General features: G+C 35.7%; 1 protein-coding gene across 1 annotated transcript in view; it reads right to left on the reverse strand.

Annotated features, from left to right (window-relative positions):
* DMD (dystrophin) overlaps positions 1-11,666 on the reverse strand; it is a 2,251,544-nt gene extending 2,239,878 nt beyond the window's left edge. Inside the window, exon 1 of the mRNA XM_049704774.1 lies at positions 11,552-11,666. Within this exon, the coding sequence (XP_049560731.1) occupies positions 11,552-11,558 (7 nt within the window). The 5' untranslated portion in view covers positions 11,559-11,666. The remainder of the gene's footprint in view (positions 1-11,551) is intronic.
* Between the last annotated feature and the right edge of the window lie 3,592 nt (positions 11,667-15,258).

Genomic DNA, 15,258 nt, shown 5'->3' on the forward strand with positions numbered 1-15,258 from the left:
TTTGAAATCTGATAAATCTGGTTCAATTTCTAGCTGTCTCACAAGTAGCTTAAACTCACTGAGGCTCAGGTTCTAGATCAACGAAATAGAGATAATAAAACATTTGGGGGCTTGTTCAAAATTCTATCTAAAACAATCCATGAAAATTACCTAATACTGCATCTAGAATGTAAAAAAAATTCTGTAAATAGTCGGTATTATTATTATATTAGCAAGTATGTCCTGCAACCTAAATTTGCTCCTGTTTGATGACAATATTAGAAAATTAACATTCCTACTAATCTGCTATAGAAAAAAAATGGACTTTCTTGAATTTGAACCAAATGTGGAATGAGAAGATAGAAGTAATGGGAATAAATATGAAATGCTGAATGCAATAATAAAGCTATAGAAGAGGAAAAAATAAAATCTAATACCCAAAGAAAAATACAAGTTGAAATTTTGCATGGCCATGCTATAAAACAGATGAATAGCTGGGGATATTTTTGTTCAGAGCATCAATGAGATTAATCATGCATCACTCTGTATTTGCTGTTACAGTAACTATGTCATGCATTGCCTTGCTTAGCCTTCCCAGACAGACAAGGAGTTTCAGTCACCATATTAGAAGGGGCTAAGGACTCTCCATTTTTCTTATGTTTGTTCTTTTTTTTTTTTGTAATTTTTATTGGGGTATAGTTGATTTACAATGTTGTGTTAGTTTCAGGTGTACATCACAGTGAATCTGTTATACATATATCCACCCTTTTTCAGCTTTTTCCATATAGGCCATTACAAAGTATTGAGTAGAGTTCCCTGTGCTATATGGTAGTTCCTTATTAGTTATCTATTTTATATATAGTAGTGTGTATGTGTCAATCCCAGTCTTCCAATTTATCCCCCCCATCCCCTGGTAACCATAATTTTATTTTCTACACCTGTAACTCTATTTCTGTTTTGTAGATAAGTTCATTTGTAGTCTTTTTTTAGATTTGATGTATAAGCGATATCATATGATATTTGTAAAGATTCTCCATGTTTTAATAAAGTCATTACTGTCAGAATTCGGAGACTATTTCCACTTCTATTTCTCGTCTTTCTACTAACTAGAAGAGGTCTTAAGCAAGTGACTATCTCTCTATAGGTCTCAGTTTCTTCATCTGTCAAACTAAGACACTGGACTATGTATTCTTTAATGGTCTCTGGGCTTCAAATTCTATGCTTGTATAGAATATATATCCTTAGATGTTTGCAATACATATAATGAACATGTAAAATGGTCATTTCCAGAAAAAATAAAGAATCCTACAAATCAATAAAAAACAGATGACATCTCAACGGAAAAATAAGCATGAGGCTAGAACAGGCTCCTTACTAAAGCTAACATCCACATGACCAACAAATGTATAAAAGGGTTCTCCAACTCATTAGTCATTTGAAAAGAATAGAAATGAAAACCACAATAAGACAGTACAGAACAACAGCCAGATGGCTAAAATTAAACACTGATAATACTAAGCACTGGCAACAATATCCAGAACTTTCATATACTGATGGCAGTGATTAAGTAAGGTTGTTTACCTACATTAAAAAATAAATTTGGTTTTCTCAACTAAAGGTGGTGCTTGGTTATTCTGTGACCAAGCAATTCCACTTTTTGGTATTCACTTAACAGAGGTGCATGTACATGTGTAAAATGTACAAGAATGTTCAGAGTAGTATTGTTTTTAGAGCCCCCAAACAGAATCAATCCACATGTTCATTAAGAGCAAATGGGGGTAAGTAAGTGAATTGTGGCATATCCATACAATGGCATACTACACAGCACTGAAAATGATTCAGCCCCAACTGAAAGCAATAAAATTGATGGATTTCATAAAAATAATGTTGAGAAAAAGAAGTCAGACACAAAGGAGTACATACTGTATATTCCCAACTATATAAATTTCAGAAATGGCATCTCCTAATCTATGGTGTGTTAGAGGTCAGTGTGGTGTTTATCTTTGAGGAAGTACTGACTCAGAAGGGGTACGATTGGGGTTTCGGGATACTGGTGCTACTCTTTTTCTTCTTTTGAGTAATCACTGGGAGGTACTAACTCTGAAAATTCATTAAGTTGTACACTTATTGATTTGTGCACTTTTAAATGTTTTTGTTATATTTTGATAAAGAAGTTTTGCAAACTAAGCCAGACAGAACTGCTTTTATCTACAAAAGAAAATTACTCCAATAATGAATGTGCCTTTACCCTATATATATAAATTACTTCAGAAAGTCAGATAGAGACAGAAACAGATATACATACATGCCTGCATGCAAACATACACATCTATATAGGTATGAAGGGGCGAGGGGAAACAAGAAAGGGAAGAGGTAATGGGGGGAAGGGGGAAGGAAGGAGGGGGAGGGGGAAGGGGGAGGAGGAGAGAGGGAGAAAGACTTTCTAGACCATTCAAGTGTTAAAGAAAATATCCTGCTTACCTTTCTTCCAAATTAAAATGTAAACCTATGTCTTCTTAAGTTCCTAGGAGTCAGGGGTGACGCTGAAGACCAATTAATTCTGAATGCTTTTTTTTTTTTTTTTTTTGCAGTACGCGGGCCTCTCACTGTTGTGGCCTCTCCCGTTGCGGAGCACAGGCTCCGGCGCAGGCTCAGCGGCCACGGCTCACGGGCCCAGCCGCTCCGCGGCATGTGGGATCTTCCCGGACCGGGGCACGAACCCGTGTCCCCTGCATCAGTAGGCGGACTCTCAACCACTGCGCCACCAGGGAAGCCCAATGCTAGATGCTTTTGAAGTTGGATGAAACCTTTGTGATTATCTAACACAATTTCCTCATATTATGGGTCTATGTAGCAATAGGCCCATCATATATAAAATGTCATCCTTTTAGCCCTCCTGTGTAATCTGAGGTCTAATTCTGTGATTAATTTAATTAAACATAGGTGAACCGTTTTCAGATAGCTTCTAATTAAAGATAGATACATACTGAGATAAAACAATATGATAATTTCTCTAAAGATAGCATAGGAATGAGTTTTCAAGGATAATGTACATAAACTACCAAGAGAGATATTTTTTTTCCCCTAAATCCTCCTGAAACATAGTTTTCATGGTCACACTCATGTAGGATTAAAAATGTTCAATCTCATTGTCTGAAACTGACTACACTCTAAACCTCTTCCTGCTAGGTATGATTTCAATGAAAATGAGCAATGGCTTGTAGGCAGACTTCTCCTTATTTCAAGTGAAACTTCAAGTAAGTTACTTTCCCCTTTACTTTGAATTACTAATCTTTTTCTCACTGCATCTGCAGTCTTTCTCCTCAGCTATCATTTTGCTCTTTCATAGACTTGCAGTTCTTTCAGATCACTCAAACTAGGAACCCTGGAAGCCTCTAGCTCATTCCCTAGCTGGCTTTTCTCTCTGGAGTCACAGCTGCTGCTGTCTTCTGGTACACTGTAGATATTTTCCTGTCTTCATTCACATAACGCACATTCAGCTCTCAATTCCTCAGGGATCGTATCTGAGTCATCTTGCTCTAGCACAGATCCTGACAGTTGGGATTTATCAACACGTATTTGTTGGATGAATGGAAAACAGCAGAAACAACCTGTCACTTCAGTTGGTGGGCTTTGATCCTGTTCTGGATGACGCAATGGAGAAACGGGCTCTGTCTCTTAGAACCACCAGGGCCATCAGAGCCCATCTACGAATAGGTCAGCAGCCAAAGGGAGATGAACCTGAGATTCCTACGCACTATATTATTAGCATTTCCATAACAGGCAGGCTTTTACTCAATTTCCTCCTTTTCACACTTGTCACAGAACATAAATAAATCCCACAACTTGCCTAAAACCCATAAAATTTCAGGTTAACATTAGCGTCACTTTCCATAATGCAGTTTATTGTTGCTGTAATGCATAATTCCACCCATAATATGTCAAACGGAGATCTGTGCTAGCAAAATGAGAATATGATGGTCCTCATCAGGTTTTATCCTTGGAACATTGCAATCAGTTCTAACAATGTTATGACCAGAGCAGATAGATTCTGATAAATCTATTTTCCCTACTTCTTAGTTCTTTTTATTCATCTCCGGATTGCCAGGTAATGACAATATTTCTTTGGAAATGGTGAGAAGCACCATTTATCCTCAAGTGTATGTGAATACTGATTAGTTTCTGCGTACCACCTAAGCTTCTGGTTCAGCCATCCCCCACTTCCTGTATAAACCTTTGTCCAGAAGCTTATTTCCTATCTTTACTTCCCACAGTACTTTTGTCTAGACCATCTTCTTACCCATTTGCTTATGCCCTGCAGTGCACTCCGGACTATGTAAGCCCAAAGCCAAAGAAAATAAGTTTTTTGAAGGCCAGTCATGTTAGATACATGCTAGGAATGTCATACTTTTAAAATTGAAGTCAGGTTTCCAAAACCAGTATATATGTTTAATATTTAAAGTAGCCTTGCTTTATTCAGAAACCTCACTTTATATTGCAATTACTGTTAATGGTTCAAAATGGACTCAGTAATAAACAAGGTTTTCTTCCAAAAAATTTATTTTCCAAAATTACCAAAGAAGGCACTGCAACATTACAGCTAACTCTATTTTTTCATTTAATTTAAAGACAGTGTGAACAAGTCCTGAAGACGATGTCTTATCTTTTATTAATATCTATACAGAGTGGATTAAATTTCTGGAAAGTTATATCTACATAGAGAATCTATAAATTTCTTGAGGGCAGAAAATAAAGCATAAAAAGACTTAAATCCTTTAAAGCTTTAAGCACTATGACCAGTGAATAATAAACAAGTAAATATTTAATTTGATCTTATAAATATCATTTGAAATGTATTTATTTTCATTAAGATTTCCCCCCCAAAATCTTAATTTTCTTTCATCAAGTTACGAGTTTCTGCTCACTTGCCATTATTTTGTTTTTCTTTTGCATTTGACCCCAACATAATAATATATGAAGACATCAGGATAAATGAAAGACCAACGCCTGCCTTAATGTTGAAACTACAGTAAGAGCTTCACGGTAAGACAGCCTTCTCTCCCCTCTGAGTCTGACATTTTCCTAAAGGACATACAAATTGCACAAATATTTTATATGCTTTTTGCTATGCGATAACATCTTGAATACATACTTTAAATCAAAGGGAGAGTCACATTTGTCTCCTTCTTAAAAAAATTTAAACATGGTGATTTCTTATTTTCTAAACTTAAAGAAAAGGAAAAGTGAAATAGAAAATCAAGTATTTTTAAACATTTGGGGGGTTTTGTTTGATTTTATTATTTTAATAAGAGACACAAAGTAAAACATGTAAAAATACAAAATCTTACCCAACACATTCTAAAAAATGCTTAATTGTCAAAGAAGCAGTATGCCTGTTATACTTATTACTGGTCTCTAATAGAAATAGATTTAAAAAGAATGTCTTGGAGAAACAGTGTACTTTCATCATTTACTGAGAAGCTCAGTGATTATGAGCAATGCCAAGTAGAGCTCAATATTCTTACCCTTGGAATCAAGAAAAAGAAAGTCCTTTAAAAGATCAAGATCTCTGATAGCAATAACAAAAACTAAATTTGCCAAAGGTAGGGCCCTCCTCTTGTCAATTTCAGGCAAGAAGCAATCTTTCTCTGCATAGTGAAAAGTAAGCTACCTAAGGGAAAGATCTGTGTGACTGCAACAGCAAAAAATTGACTGGATGGTTGAAAAATAATACTTTTTGAGAATTTTTTTAGAAACTTTACTTACACGTTGGTTTTTACTTCATTCTGAGATAGATTAAGAGGAAATGAAATTCTTTTCACACACAAAACACCTCCCTCATGAAAATTTCTCACAGTTGCCTCTTTTACCTTCCTTCAGCTTTATCCTCTTCCTCAGTGAGTCTCCCTCATTGCTCCATATTCCTAAACCAATAGGAAGAATTTCCTTCAGACCCTTAAGCCTTGTATCTGTTACCATAGAGACAGGCATCATAAGATAGCTGCTCAGTAACATCCTCATGGAAATAAAATATGAATCCTATGGGTTTTATAGGAATTTCCAGTGCTACCAATGAACAGCAATGATATCCCTCCCTAGAAAAAAGGCAGGGATTTTAGTTTCACAATCATGGAATTATGGAGATTGTCATTTATGATGGTAAACCCAGAATCTCTTAAATTTATGCTTAGAATCTAATTACAGTTTCTCACATGATTTGAAAAAAAAATTCCCTTGTATCCACATATTCAGGAAAATAGCTCAGAACTATTTCATTGCTAACTTTTAACTCTAGCATGTCTTATCAACCATTTACTAACAGCCTCAACTGTTGTTTTATAGTGCAGTGCATATATTTTTATTTTGATATTCTTTGATCCCCTCCAGACCATATTTTGATCAAGAACACCCTCATCTATTTAAAAAGGTGTGCACCTCTCCAGATCACTGTAATACAAAAGCCGCTTAGAAAGACTATAGACCTACAAAGAGAGAAAAAGTAGCTGCAGGAAGTAATTCCCACTGACTTCACTTGTTTTCCACTGACTCTGTACTTTCTGTAAGTCTACCAAAATCACAATAATTGAACAGTAACAATAAAAATAACTTAATCTTAGCAAGTAGGTAAGTTCAGCGAGATCAATGGACTTAGGCAAAGCACATATTACAGAATTCAGAGATCTCAAGTTTTCTTATAGACATAATAAACAGACATTTCTCAGCAAGTAAAATCTCTTAACAGATTAACTGCCACAATGGCCCCATCATTAACTCCTAAGCTGTATACCTGGACCACTTTGCAAAGTCTGTAGTGCTTACATATTATGGGTGATCACAACTTCTGTTTATGGTCTTCAGCTGATATTTAATGGTGACCTCGCTTGCTCTAGACACTTGATTCAATGAGCAAAAAGCAAAGTCCTCTGACAGACTAGAGATGAGGTCAGCAAACTTTTACTACTAGGAAGGGCCAGATAATAAATATGGTCTCTGTCACCACCACTTAACTGCTGTGCTAGCATGAAAACAGCCAGAGACAATCTGTAAACAGATATGCTGCCAATAAAACTTTATTAATATTCACTTAAATCAAAATTTCATATAATTTTTATGTCACAAAATATTATTCATCTTTTTAAAAAAACCATTTAGAAATACAGAAACCATTGTTAGCTGGCTAGACAGAAAGAGCCATGGCACATGGGTCATAATTACTGGCATGGAGGGCGCCAATAGAGTACTAGAGACACTCAAAGGAATCGCTGAAAAGGGAAATATTTTTTTGTAAGCTGTGACTAGACTCAAAGGTTCTTAAAATTAGAAATTATCTCAGACATCTTCTTCTTCAAATTCTCTTTAATGCAGGAACTGCACTCCCAGCAATGAACACTTCAGGAACAAGGAGTGCAGTATCTCAGAGTAGTCAATTCTCTGCTTATACAATTATTGAAATAATATTTTTTTCTTCAGTACGAGAGAGGTAAAAATGAGTCTAACCCCTCTTCTACACTGTAGCTCATCTGATATTTGAAACTGGTCTAATTTTTCTTTATTCTTTTTCCTTCAAGCACTCTTCAATTTTTCCCTTTTCTAGAACCTTCAAGGCCCCTCAACTGTTGTGGTTTCTAGCACACTTCACCAACCATCCAGGCATTTTTTTTTTCCACTGAACACTCTGAGGTGTTAAAGTTCCTCTTAGACCATGGTATGCCTCTAAAAAAGTTCCTTCTCAACTTTGTTCTCTCTTTCTTTTTTTTGTTTCCTTCCAGAAAGGATAAATGTCTAATATTACTTTTATTTTGTTTTGATGTCATATGAGACTGTGACTGACACTGAAATATGGCCAACAAAAATCAATGTCTTTTTCAATGAATGGTTGCTAAGCTTTAACTCTCTCACATACCATACTTGTTGCAATGATTTTTAAACTTTAGTGCAGGATGTTATTCCTCTTAAAATGTTATCTTTCTGGTGTCATCAAGTTTCCTAGATGATCATAATCCTTTGGTACATAATACTTCAATGCATTTCTTTTCTTTCTCAGTTGGACAAGCTATTTTGATGTTTCTTCTTCTTTTGGATATTAGTATTTCACAGGCCAAAGGGCCAAAGTCAGAATTACAGGTCACACTATGAGAGATTAGTTGCAAGTCAGATAGATCCAGTTGGATAGAATTATATCATAGTCCTGTGAGAGCCCCCCTTCCTGGTTTACAATGATTCATTAATTGATAGACCAATACAGAATAATTTATCAAGGTAATTAATCTACCAGACACATCAAATAGCAAATATTTCTCCATCCTGACTACATCATAAAAGTCTTCAAAAAACTCTATGGTATAATCAAAATAACTAGCCATATTACCTACTGTTTCATAGAACCTTGGAGGATTACAGCCTGTATTGCCTTTCCCCTCATTCTAAATCATCCCATCTTCCTTAGGAATTCTCAGCTATTCCCAATGAGGGGAAAATATTGCTTATTTTTTCCAAAAAGAATTCCAATAGGAACAGTTGTTTACTCTCCCCACTTTTCTCCGTTTCCATTTTAGTTTGTTAACTCCAGGACCAATTTAAAATACCGTCATGGTGTTCTCTTTTTAAACAGTTTGATTCTTTTTTTCAGAAGTATGCACGCACTTATGTGGTTTCTTTGTGTTTGCTTTTTCGTTCTTAAAATATAGACAACCTGAGAATTGGAGAATAAAAGGAAGGAGCAAGCTTCTCAGGAAAAACACTTCGAAGCACATTTCTTAACTGACAGTGTCTCACCCTGCTCATCTTTCTAGACGAAGACCAGTACATCTGAAGGCAGGCCAATCCAACACAAGTGGGAATTTTCATTAGACAAGATTATCATTAAAGGAGAACTAAGGAACATTCTTGATTAAAAAAATAATGTTGCTCAATAAGATTTTTACCTAAAAGAAGCAAATAGTTGCTATCTTTGCTTTTGTAGTATAAATGCCTTAGAAAAAAACAATCTGGGTTTGTAGAGAATTGGGAAAAACAAAGATTTATACATAAATTTCATATTTTAAAAATAGTTAAACATTTATATTTCATTTGTCCCACCTCTCTTTCACATACTATTTCTATTTTTATGTTTTTCTTTTTTTCCCCTGAATCTCTTCAGAAAACACAGAACTAAGCAACTGAGGATTTGGCAACTTCACATGTTTTCATCACCGTGCACGCCAATTTTGTTCCACAGCCAGAAAGGTCAGCAATAATTTCCAGCTCTCACAAATGCATTTATAAATAAAGGGACGCCTGCTCTTCAGGTGTGCGGCCCAAAGCCTCTAAGATTTCATTAATAATCAACAGCTGGTGCCACCTAGTGTCTGTCCTCTTCATTCATCAGTGGAATCAAATACAAAGCACTTCTTAATCACAAACGAGGCAGTCTGAACGACAAACAAAAAAACACGGTCTGGGGAGTCCAGTGGCTGATTTAAATTACACTATCTTCATTGAAAGGAAAACCTTCTTTTTAAAGTAACTATGGTAACAGGAGTGTAAGGTTAGCAGGAAGCTCACATTTTTCTCACAGGAGACAATTCACAAAAGGAGAGTCCTACTAAAGATGTAATGTAAAAGAGTTTTTCCAGACTTGAACTGTCACTTACAATGGTTATAAAAAGTTGAGAAATAAAACTGACAGAAAAGAACTGTGTTTTAAACAAGAGTTTAGATACAGCTGATTTTTGTCAACCAACCAAGAAATAACCCTCTATCATTTGGGTGCAAAATTCTGTTAGTCTCTGAGTTCTCAAAGATTAAAGAAGTCCTTAACAGACTGTACCAAACACATACAGCACTCCAAAGTATTAACAGGAAATAATGAGGTTGCCTGAATCACATTATTTTTAAAGATGTTTCCAGCTAAAACTATACATCTAGGAAACTATTTTCTTTCCTGCTGTATGTATGAATTATGAATTACATATTCAACCACAGTCATGTATGCTTCAAGGTTAAAAAGTACTCATTTAAATCTCTATTCTTCAAAACAGAAGTTATGAACCCAAGCCCATCAGTTTCTAATTATTCACTGATATTTAAATACATGTTGTTTTAAGTCACTCTTTCTAAGAGGAACATGTAATTGAAAAACATGGACTAACATTCAGGGAAAAAAGTTACATAACAGCCAGTAGTGTTCCTTGACCAGACTGACTATTACTATTACTGACTATTACTACAGAAAAGGTACAGAACATATAAGCAATATTGTGTACACTGAAAGGTCATATTAGATGTTCATACACGATAGTCCATTAACTTGGATCATTTAGCTACTCAGGTTACTGGGGAAACTGGGCATAGAGCTGAAAGATTCTCTATCATATGGACAGTTAACAATCATTCTTTTCATACTTAGGAAAATCTATTTCTGTATTATTGGACATCTGTTTGAAGCAATTACTTGTTAAAACAGCTCTGAATGTTTTATTTTCTTGTTACCCTAGTGGTGATAAAAATTATTTCAATATGTTTGGTCCAATATATACTCACTGACAGATCTCTATGACAGCGTATGAAGACAGAATATGGAAACAATGGATAGTTTCTACAAAAAGCTTAAATTGTTCCCCTTTTCCCCAAAACTTTATTTTTGGAGGCTAATTCAGCCCAGGCTCATGCTCCATTTGTTTAAAAGTACTATAAGTATAATCCACTGACTGTAAGGGAAAGAAATATTGCAAAACAGCAAAAGGGTTCTAAAAATTGTACGCAGTCAAGAAAGAATACAAGACAAAACTCATTAAGGTTCCAAACTAATTAAATAAATAAATGCTCCAATTTTCAATAATTTATCATTTTCTGTCATTTTTCATTAACAGCTTTCAAAGCCCTATCCGAAACAAGCTGATACAGAGAAATTAAGAGCAGTAATCAAGCGAGAAATGATAGACCAGCTGGGTCGACATCAACTTGGCAAAACGTGAATACAGTTCAATAGCTGAAACAGATGCTAGAGTTGTTGAAAAACCCTGCAGGAGATATTGATGTATTTTCTTCATATAATGCAGAATGACTGAATAAATGTCAAAATCTAGAAATGAATGAGGAGAAAAAACTGACAGCCAAACTCCTTATAAAACAGAAACCAAGTGTAACAGTTTTCAACCTATCCAAACATTCTATACATTCTCATTTTTCTCAATGTCTGAATATGCCAATAAATCCAACAGTCCTTGTAACTAAATAGCATGTAACTGATCTGGGGTAGATTTCCCCATAGATCCTCCCCCCACCTCGGCCCCGTCATCATCTACCTGAAGAAACCTAGACTCTTGAAAAATACTTTATTCTAAAATCTTCCAACACTGATTTCTATCCCAGAAGGGTTTCCCTGAGGTTGGAGTCAAGCACTCCCTCCCGCAAAATGTAACGCAGCACAAGGAAATTTTAAAATCCATTCTGTAAAAGCAACACTGTTTGCAGAGTTTGGAGAGCTCGGCAACAAACCCCAGCTACCAACAGCTGCTTGTTCAAACATATGCTTTGTCATGGTCAGCTTCTAATTGTATTCATAATGATGTAATAGCTTTAATAATCCTACCTTCCATGCCAGCTGTTTTTCCTGTCACTCCATCATGCCAATAAGTTGGCTGCTGTAACAAATCAAGATAGTGCAAAACAGCATCTTTCTCCTGATTCTGTCATCTTCCTGAAAGCATTCTATTACTGCCGACTGCTGGGAACCAGAAAGTCTATTTGAATTCCAACAGCTCCCCTTTCGCATGATTCAAGTTAGGTTAGGTGGGCATGCCTAACATGATTCTCTCAGTCATTTATTATGCAGCTGCTACAACGTCGGTGTGGTAACCACTCTGACTATCTGATACGTCAGTCGAACAAAACCTACACCTCAGAGCAAACACATGAGCCGGAGCAGCGTTCTGCATTTAATGAGCATTCTTCCTGCCTAAAAAGCAGTGGATCTGCAAATTTCTTTCAGTATCTATTCGTTCCTCTGTATGGCAAAGCCTCTGGCTTATTTGCCTAACTATACCAAAAATAGAGTTCCTTTGCCACACATCATATTATTCACACGGAAATTTTGGCTAATTTTCACTTCTCTTCACAGCCTTTAAAGGGTAAAAACTCTCCTCTGGTTCTACTTTTGAAATAAGGATGCTGTGTGCTCAGTTCCACATCTCTGCTTTAATATAAAACATAGCATGCACTCTCTCAAATGGAATTTGTCTCTTGCGATTCTATGGAAATTTTTCTAAGAAGAGAAAGTTTTTCAAGAAAAGATTTATTTTGCACATTGGATACATTTAAAGTCTGGTACTCTGTGTATTTCTCCTAAGAGTTGACTTTATACTTGATATTTTGACTTAAGAGGAGTGCTTTCTTTACCAGTGAGAAATGAGATTAGCTGACTCTCTCACACAACTTGTTTACCAAGTGAATAAGTGTCATTTTAGGAAAACGTATTTTAAAAATACCATTTATGAATCAATAGCTTTAAAAAATTACCATATTAATTTCACCTAAAATTTCTAAGTACGCCTCTCTCAGAGGGTTAATGTTTATAGTTTGAAATGTTGAAAGAGAAAAACTGAACTATTTTCATAAGAAAAATACTTTTTCAAAAGGGAGAAGTGATAAAATCTTATGTTTCCTTTCAAACATCTACCCAATATTCAGTTTAGCAAAAAGTAAACAGCTTGTCGGGTCGCTACATTATGTGAGATGTGCCAATGTCACTGCTCTGAAATACTGTTTCCCTAAGGGTGTGTGTGTATACATTTTAGCCATACTAACTCCATTTCAATTTAATGTAACAAACACAAATAATCCCTATATATTAAGACATATATACTAATGAGTAACTTAGAGTTTATTATGTTTAATTTATAAATACCAGGGGAAAAAAACCTCAGAAAGACAAACTGAGTCCATTTGAATCCAACAAAGTTCCTCTAATATATATATGGTCCAACATAACAATTCTGAAAATAGTGGTTTATCAATTACTGTTAATTTACAAAGAAACGACTTTTGTGCTGAGCATATCTAGCTTAGGTGTTGCGAACAGCATAAATAAATGCCATATGCTTTTATTTCTACTCTTAGCCTCTGTGTATCTCTCCAGCTTCAACTCTTGCCTCTCCTTCTTCCCTTCACACTCTGTTCCAGCCATAATGAACTTCTTTTTGTCCCTTTATAGCACTGTGCCCCTTACTGTCTCAGAGATATTGCATGTTCTGCTTCATCTTTCCATAAGCCACTTCTCACTTTTGATTGCCTACTTTCCATCCAATATTCAGATATCAGCTTGAAACATAATTTGCTGTCAGCATCTTTCTTCCCCTAGATAAAATTATATTCCCCTGCTATGCAATTTCATAGCATCTTGCACTTCCTTTGTCTTCCTCATAATAATGGCAGATACTTATAGAGCAGAAGGTGGCAGGCACTGTTCTCACATATACCACATATATATCTATGTATATCTATCACTACCATATTGATACTCATTCAATCATCATATGGAACCTATGAGGGTGACTATTATTATATGCATTTTATATATGAGGAAACTGAGGCTCTGAAAAGTTAAATAACTCAGCCAAGGTCACATGACTTTATTCAACTGTATTTCCTGGTATACTATTAGGTCTTGAGACTGGAGATCATGTTTGTTTTGTCCGTTGCTAAATCCTAATGCCAGCGCAGTATCTGGAAAATATTATTCCATTCTTCACTCATCCAGTAGAACCTGCTTTGCACAATGCACTGTAGTAAGTGCTGGTTATGGTCAAAACGGATATGAATCTTATTTTCATGGAGCTAATGGATGAGGGCAAGAGGTCCAAGGATTCACAGATAAAATTCAGACATCTATTAACTTGGATGAGAGACATGTTACATCCATATTTTCATTAGCCTCAAGCATTTTTTTGTTTGTTTTCGGAACGCGGGCCTCTCACTGTTGTGGCCTCTCCCGTTGTGGAGCACAGGCTCCGGACGCGCAGGCTCAGCGGCCATGGCTCACGGGCCCAGCCGCTCCGCGGCATGTGGGATCTTCCCGGACCGGGGCACAAACCCACGTCCCCTGCATCGGCAGGAAGACTCTCAACCACTGTGCCACTAAGGAAGCCCCCTCTAGCATTATTTTCATTTGTGTTTGCATGCTATAAACCACAGTAGTATAAGCAGTACCTGTACTTTTTTCTTGAATAAAAATCACAATTTTTTCACATGTTATAGATGCTACATGTACCTCACAGTATTCTTTTACAGTCATCATTACTTTGACATTATGGTTACTATTAATTCCACCACTATATTGTGTTACTTAACGTGTTAATAAGGAAATTAAACTTTAAAAATTTTTTAAATATTTAGAAAACTTTGTCTCAATACAACTGGTTTATGTTATAGTCCTAAATATTTTGTGTATTTAAATATAATTTAGATAAGCTTAACCAACTGTCAAAGGCCTTAAGATGTTATGGCTTTAATATGTTCCAGCAATCCCACTCCTGGGCATATATCCAGATAAAACTATAATTCAAAAAGATACATGCACCCCTATGTTCATAGCAGCATTATTCACAATAGGCAAGACACAGAAACAACCTAATTGTCCACGACAGATGAATGGATAAAGAAGATGTGATGTATATATATATATACAATGGAATTTTACTGAGCCATAAAAAGAATGAAATAATGCCATTTGCAGAAACATGGATGGACCTAGAGATTATCATACTAAGTGAAGTAAGTCAGAAAGAGAAAGACAAATACCATATGATATCACTTACATGTGTAATCTAAAATATGACACAAATGAACCTATCTACGAAACAGAAACAGACTCACAGACATAGAGAGCAGACTTGTGGTTGCCAAGATGTGGGGGAGGGACCGATTGGGAGTTTGGGGTTAGCAGATGCAAACTATTAAATATAGGATGGATAAACAACAAGGTCCTACTGTATAGCACAGAGAACTATACTCAATATCCTAAAACAAACCATAATGGAAAAGAATATATATATATACACATAATATGTATAACTGAATCACTTTGCTGTACAGCAGAAATTAATACTCCATTGTAAATAAGCTATTATTCAAAATAAATTTAAAAATAAAATAAAATCTTAAATTTATATATAAAAAACAATGTTAGGGATTTAATCTTCACCAGGTGTCAATGCTAGAACCCCTGGCCTAGAGGATGGGAGAATATAGCATACTGGTTAATATCATTATCTCCAATATCTGACAACCTGCGTTCAAATC

Source organism: Orcinus orca, chromosome X (genome assembly GCF_937001465.1).
Source record: "Orcinus orca chromosome X, mOrcOrc1.1, whole genome shotgun sequence".
Taxonomy (NCBI): Eukaryota; Metazoa; Chordata; class Mammalia; order Artiodactyla; family Delphinidae; genus Orcinus; species Orcinus orca.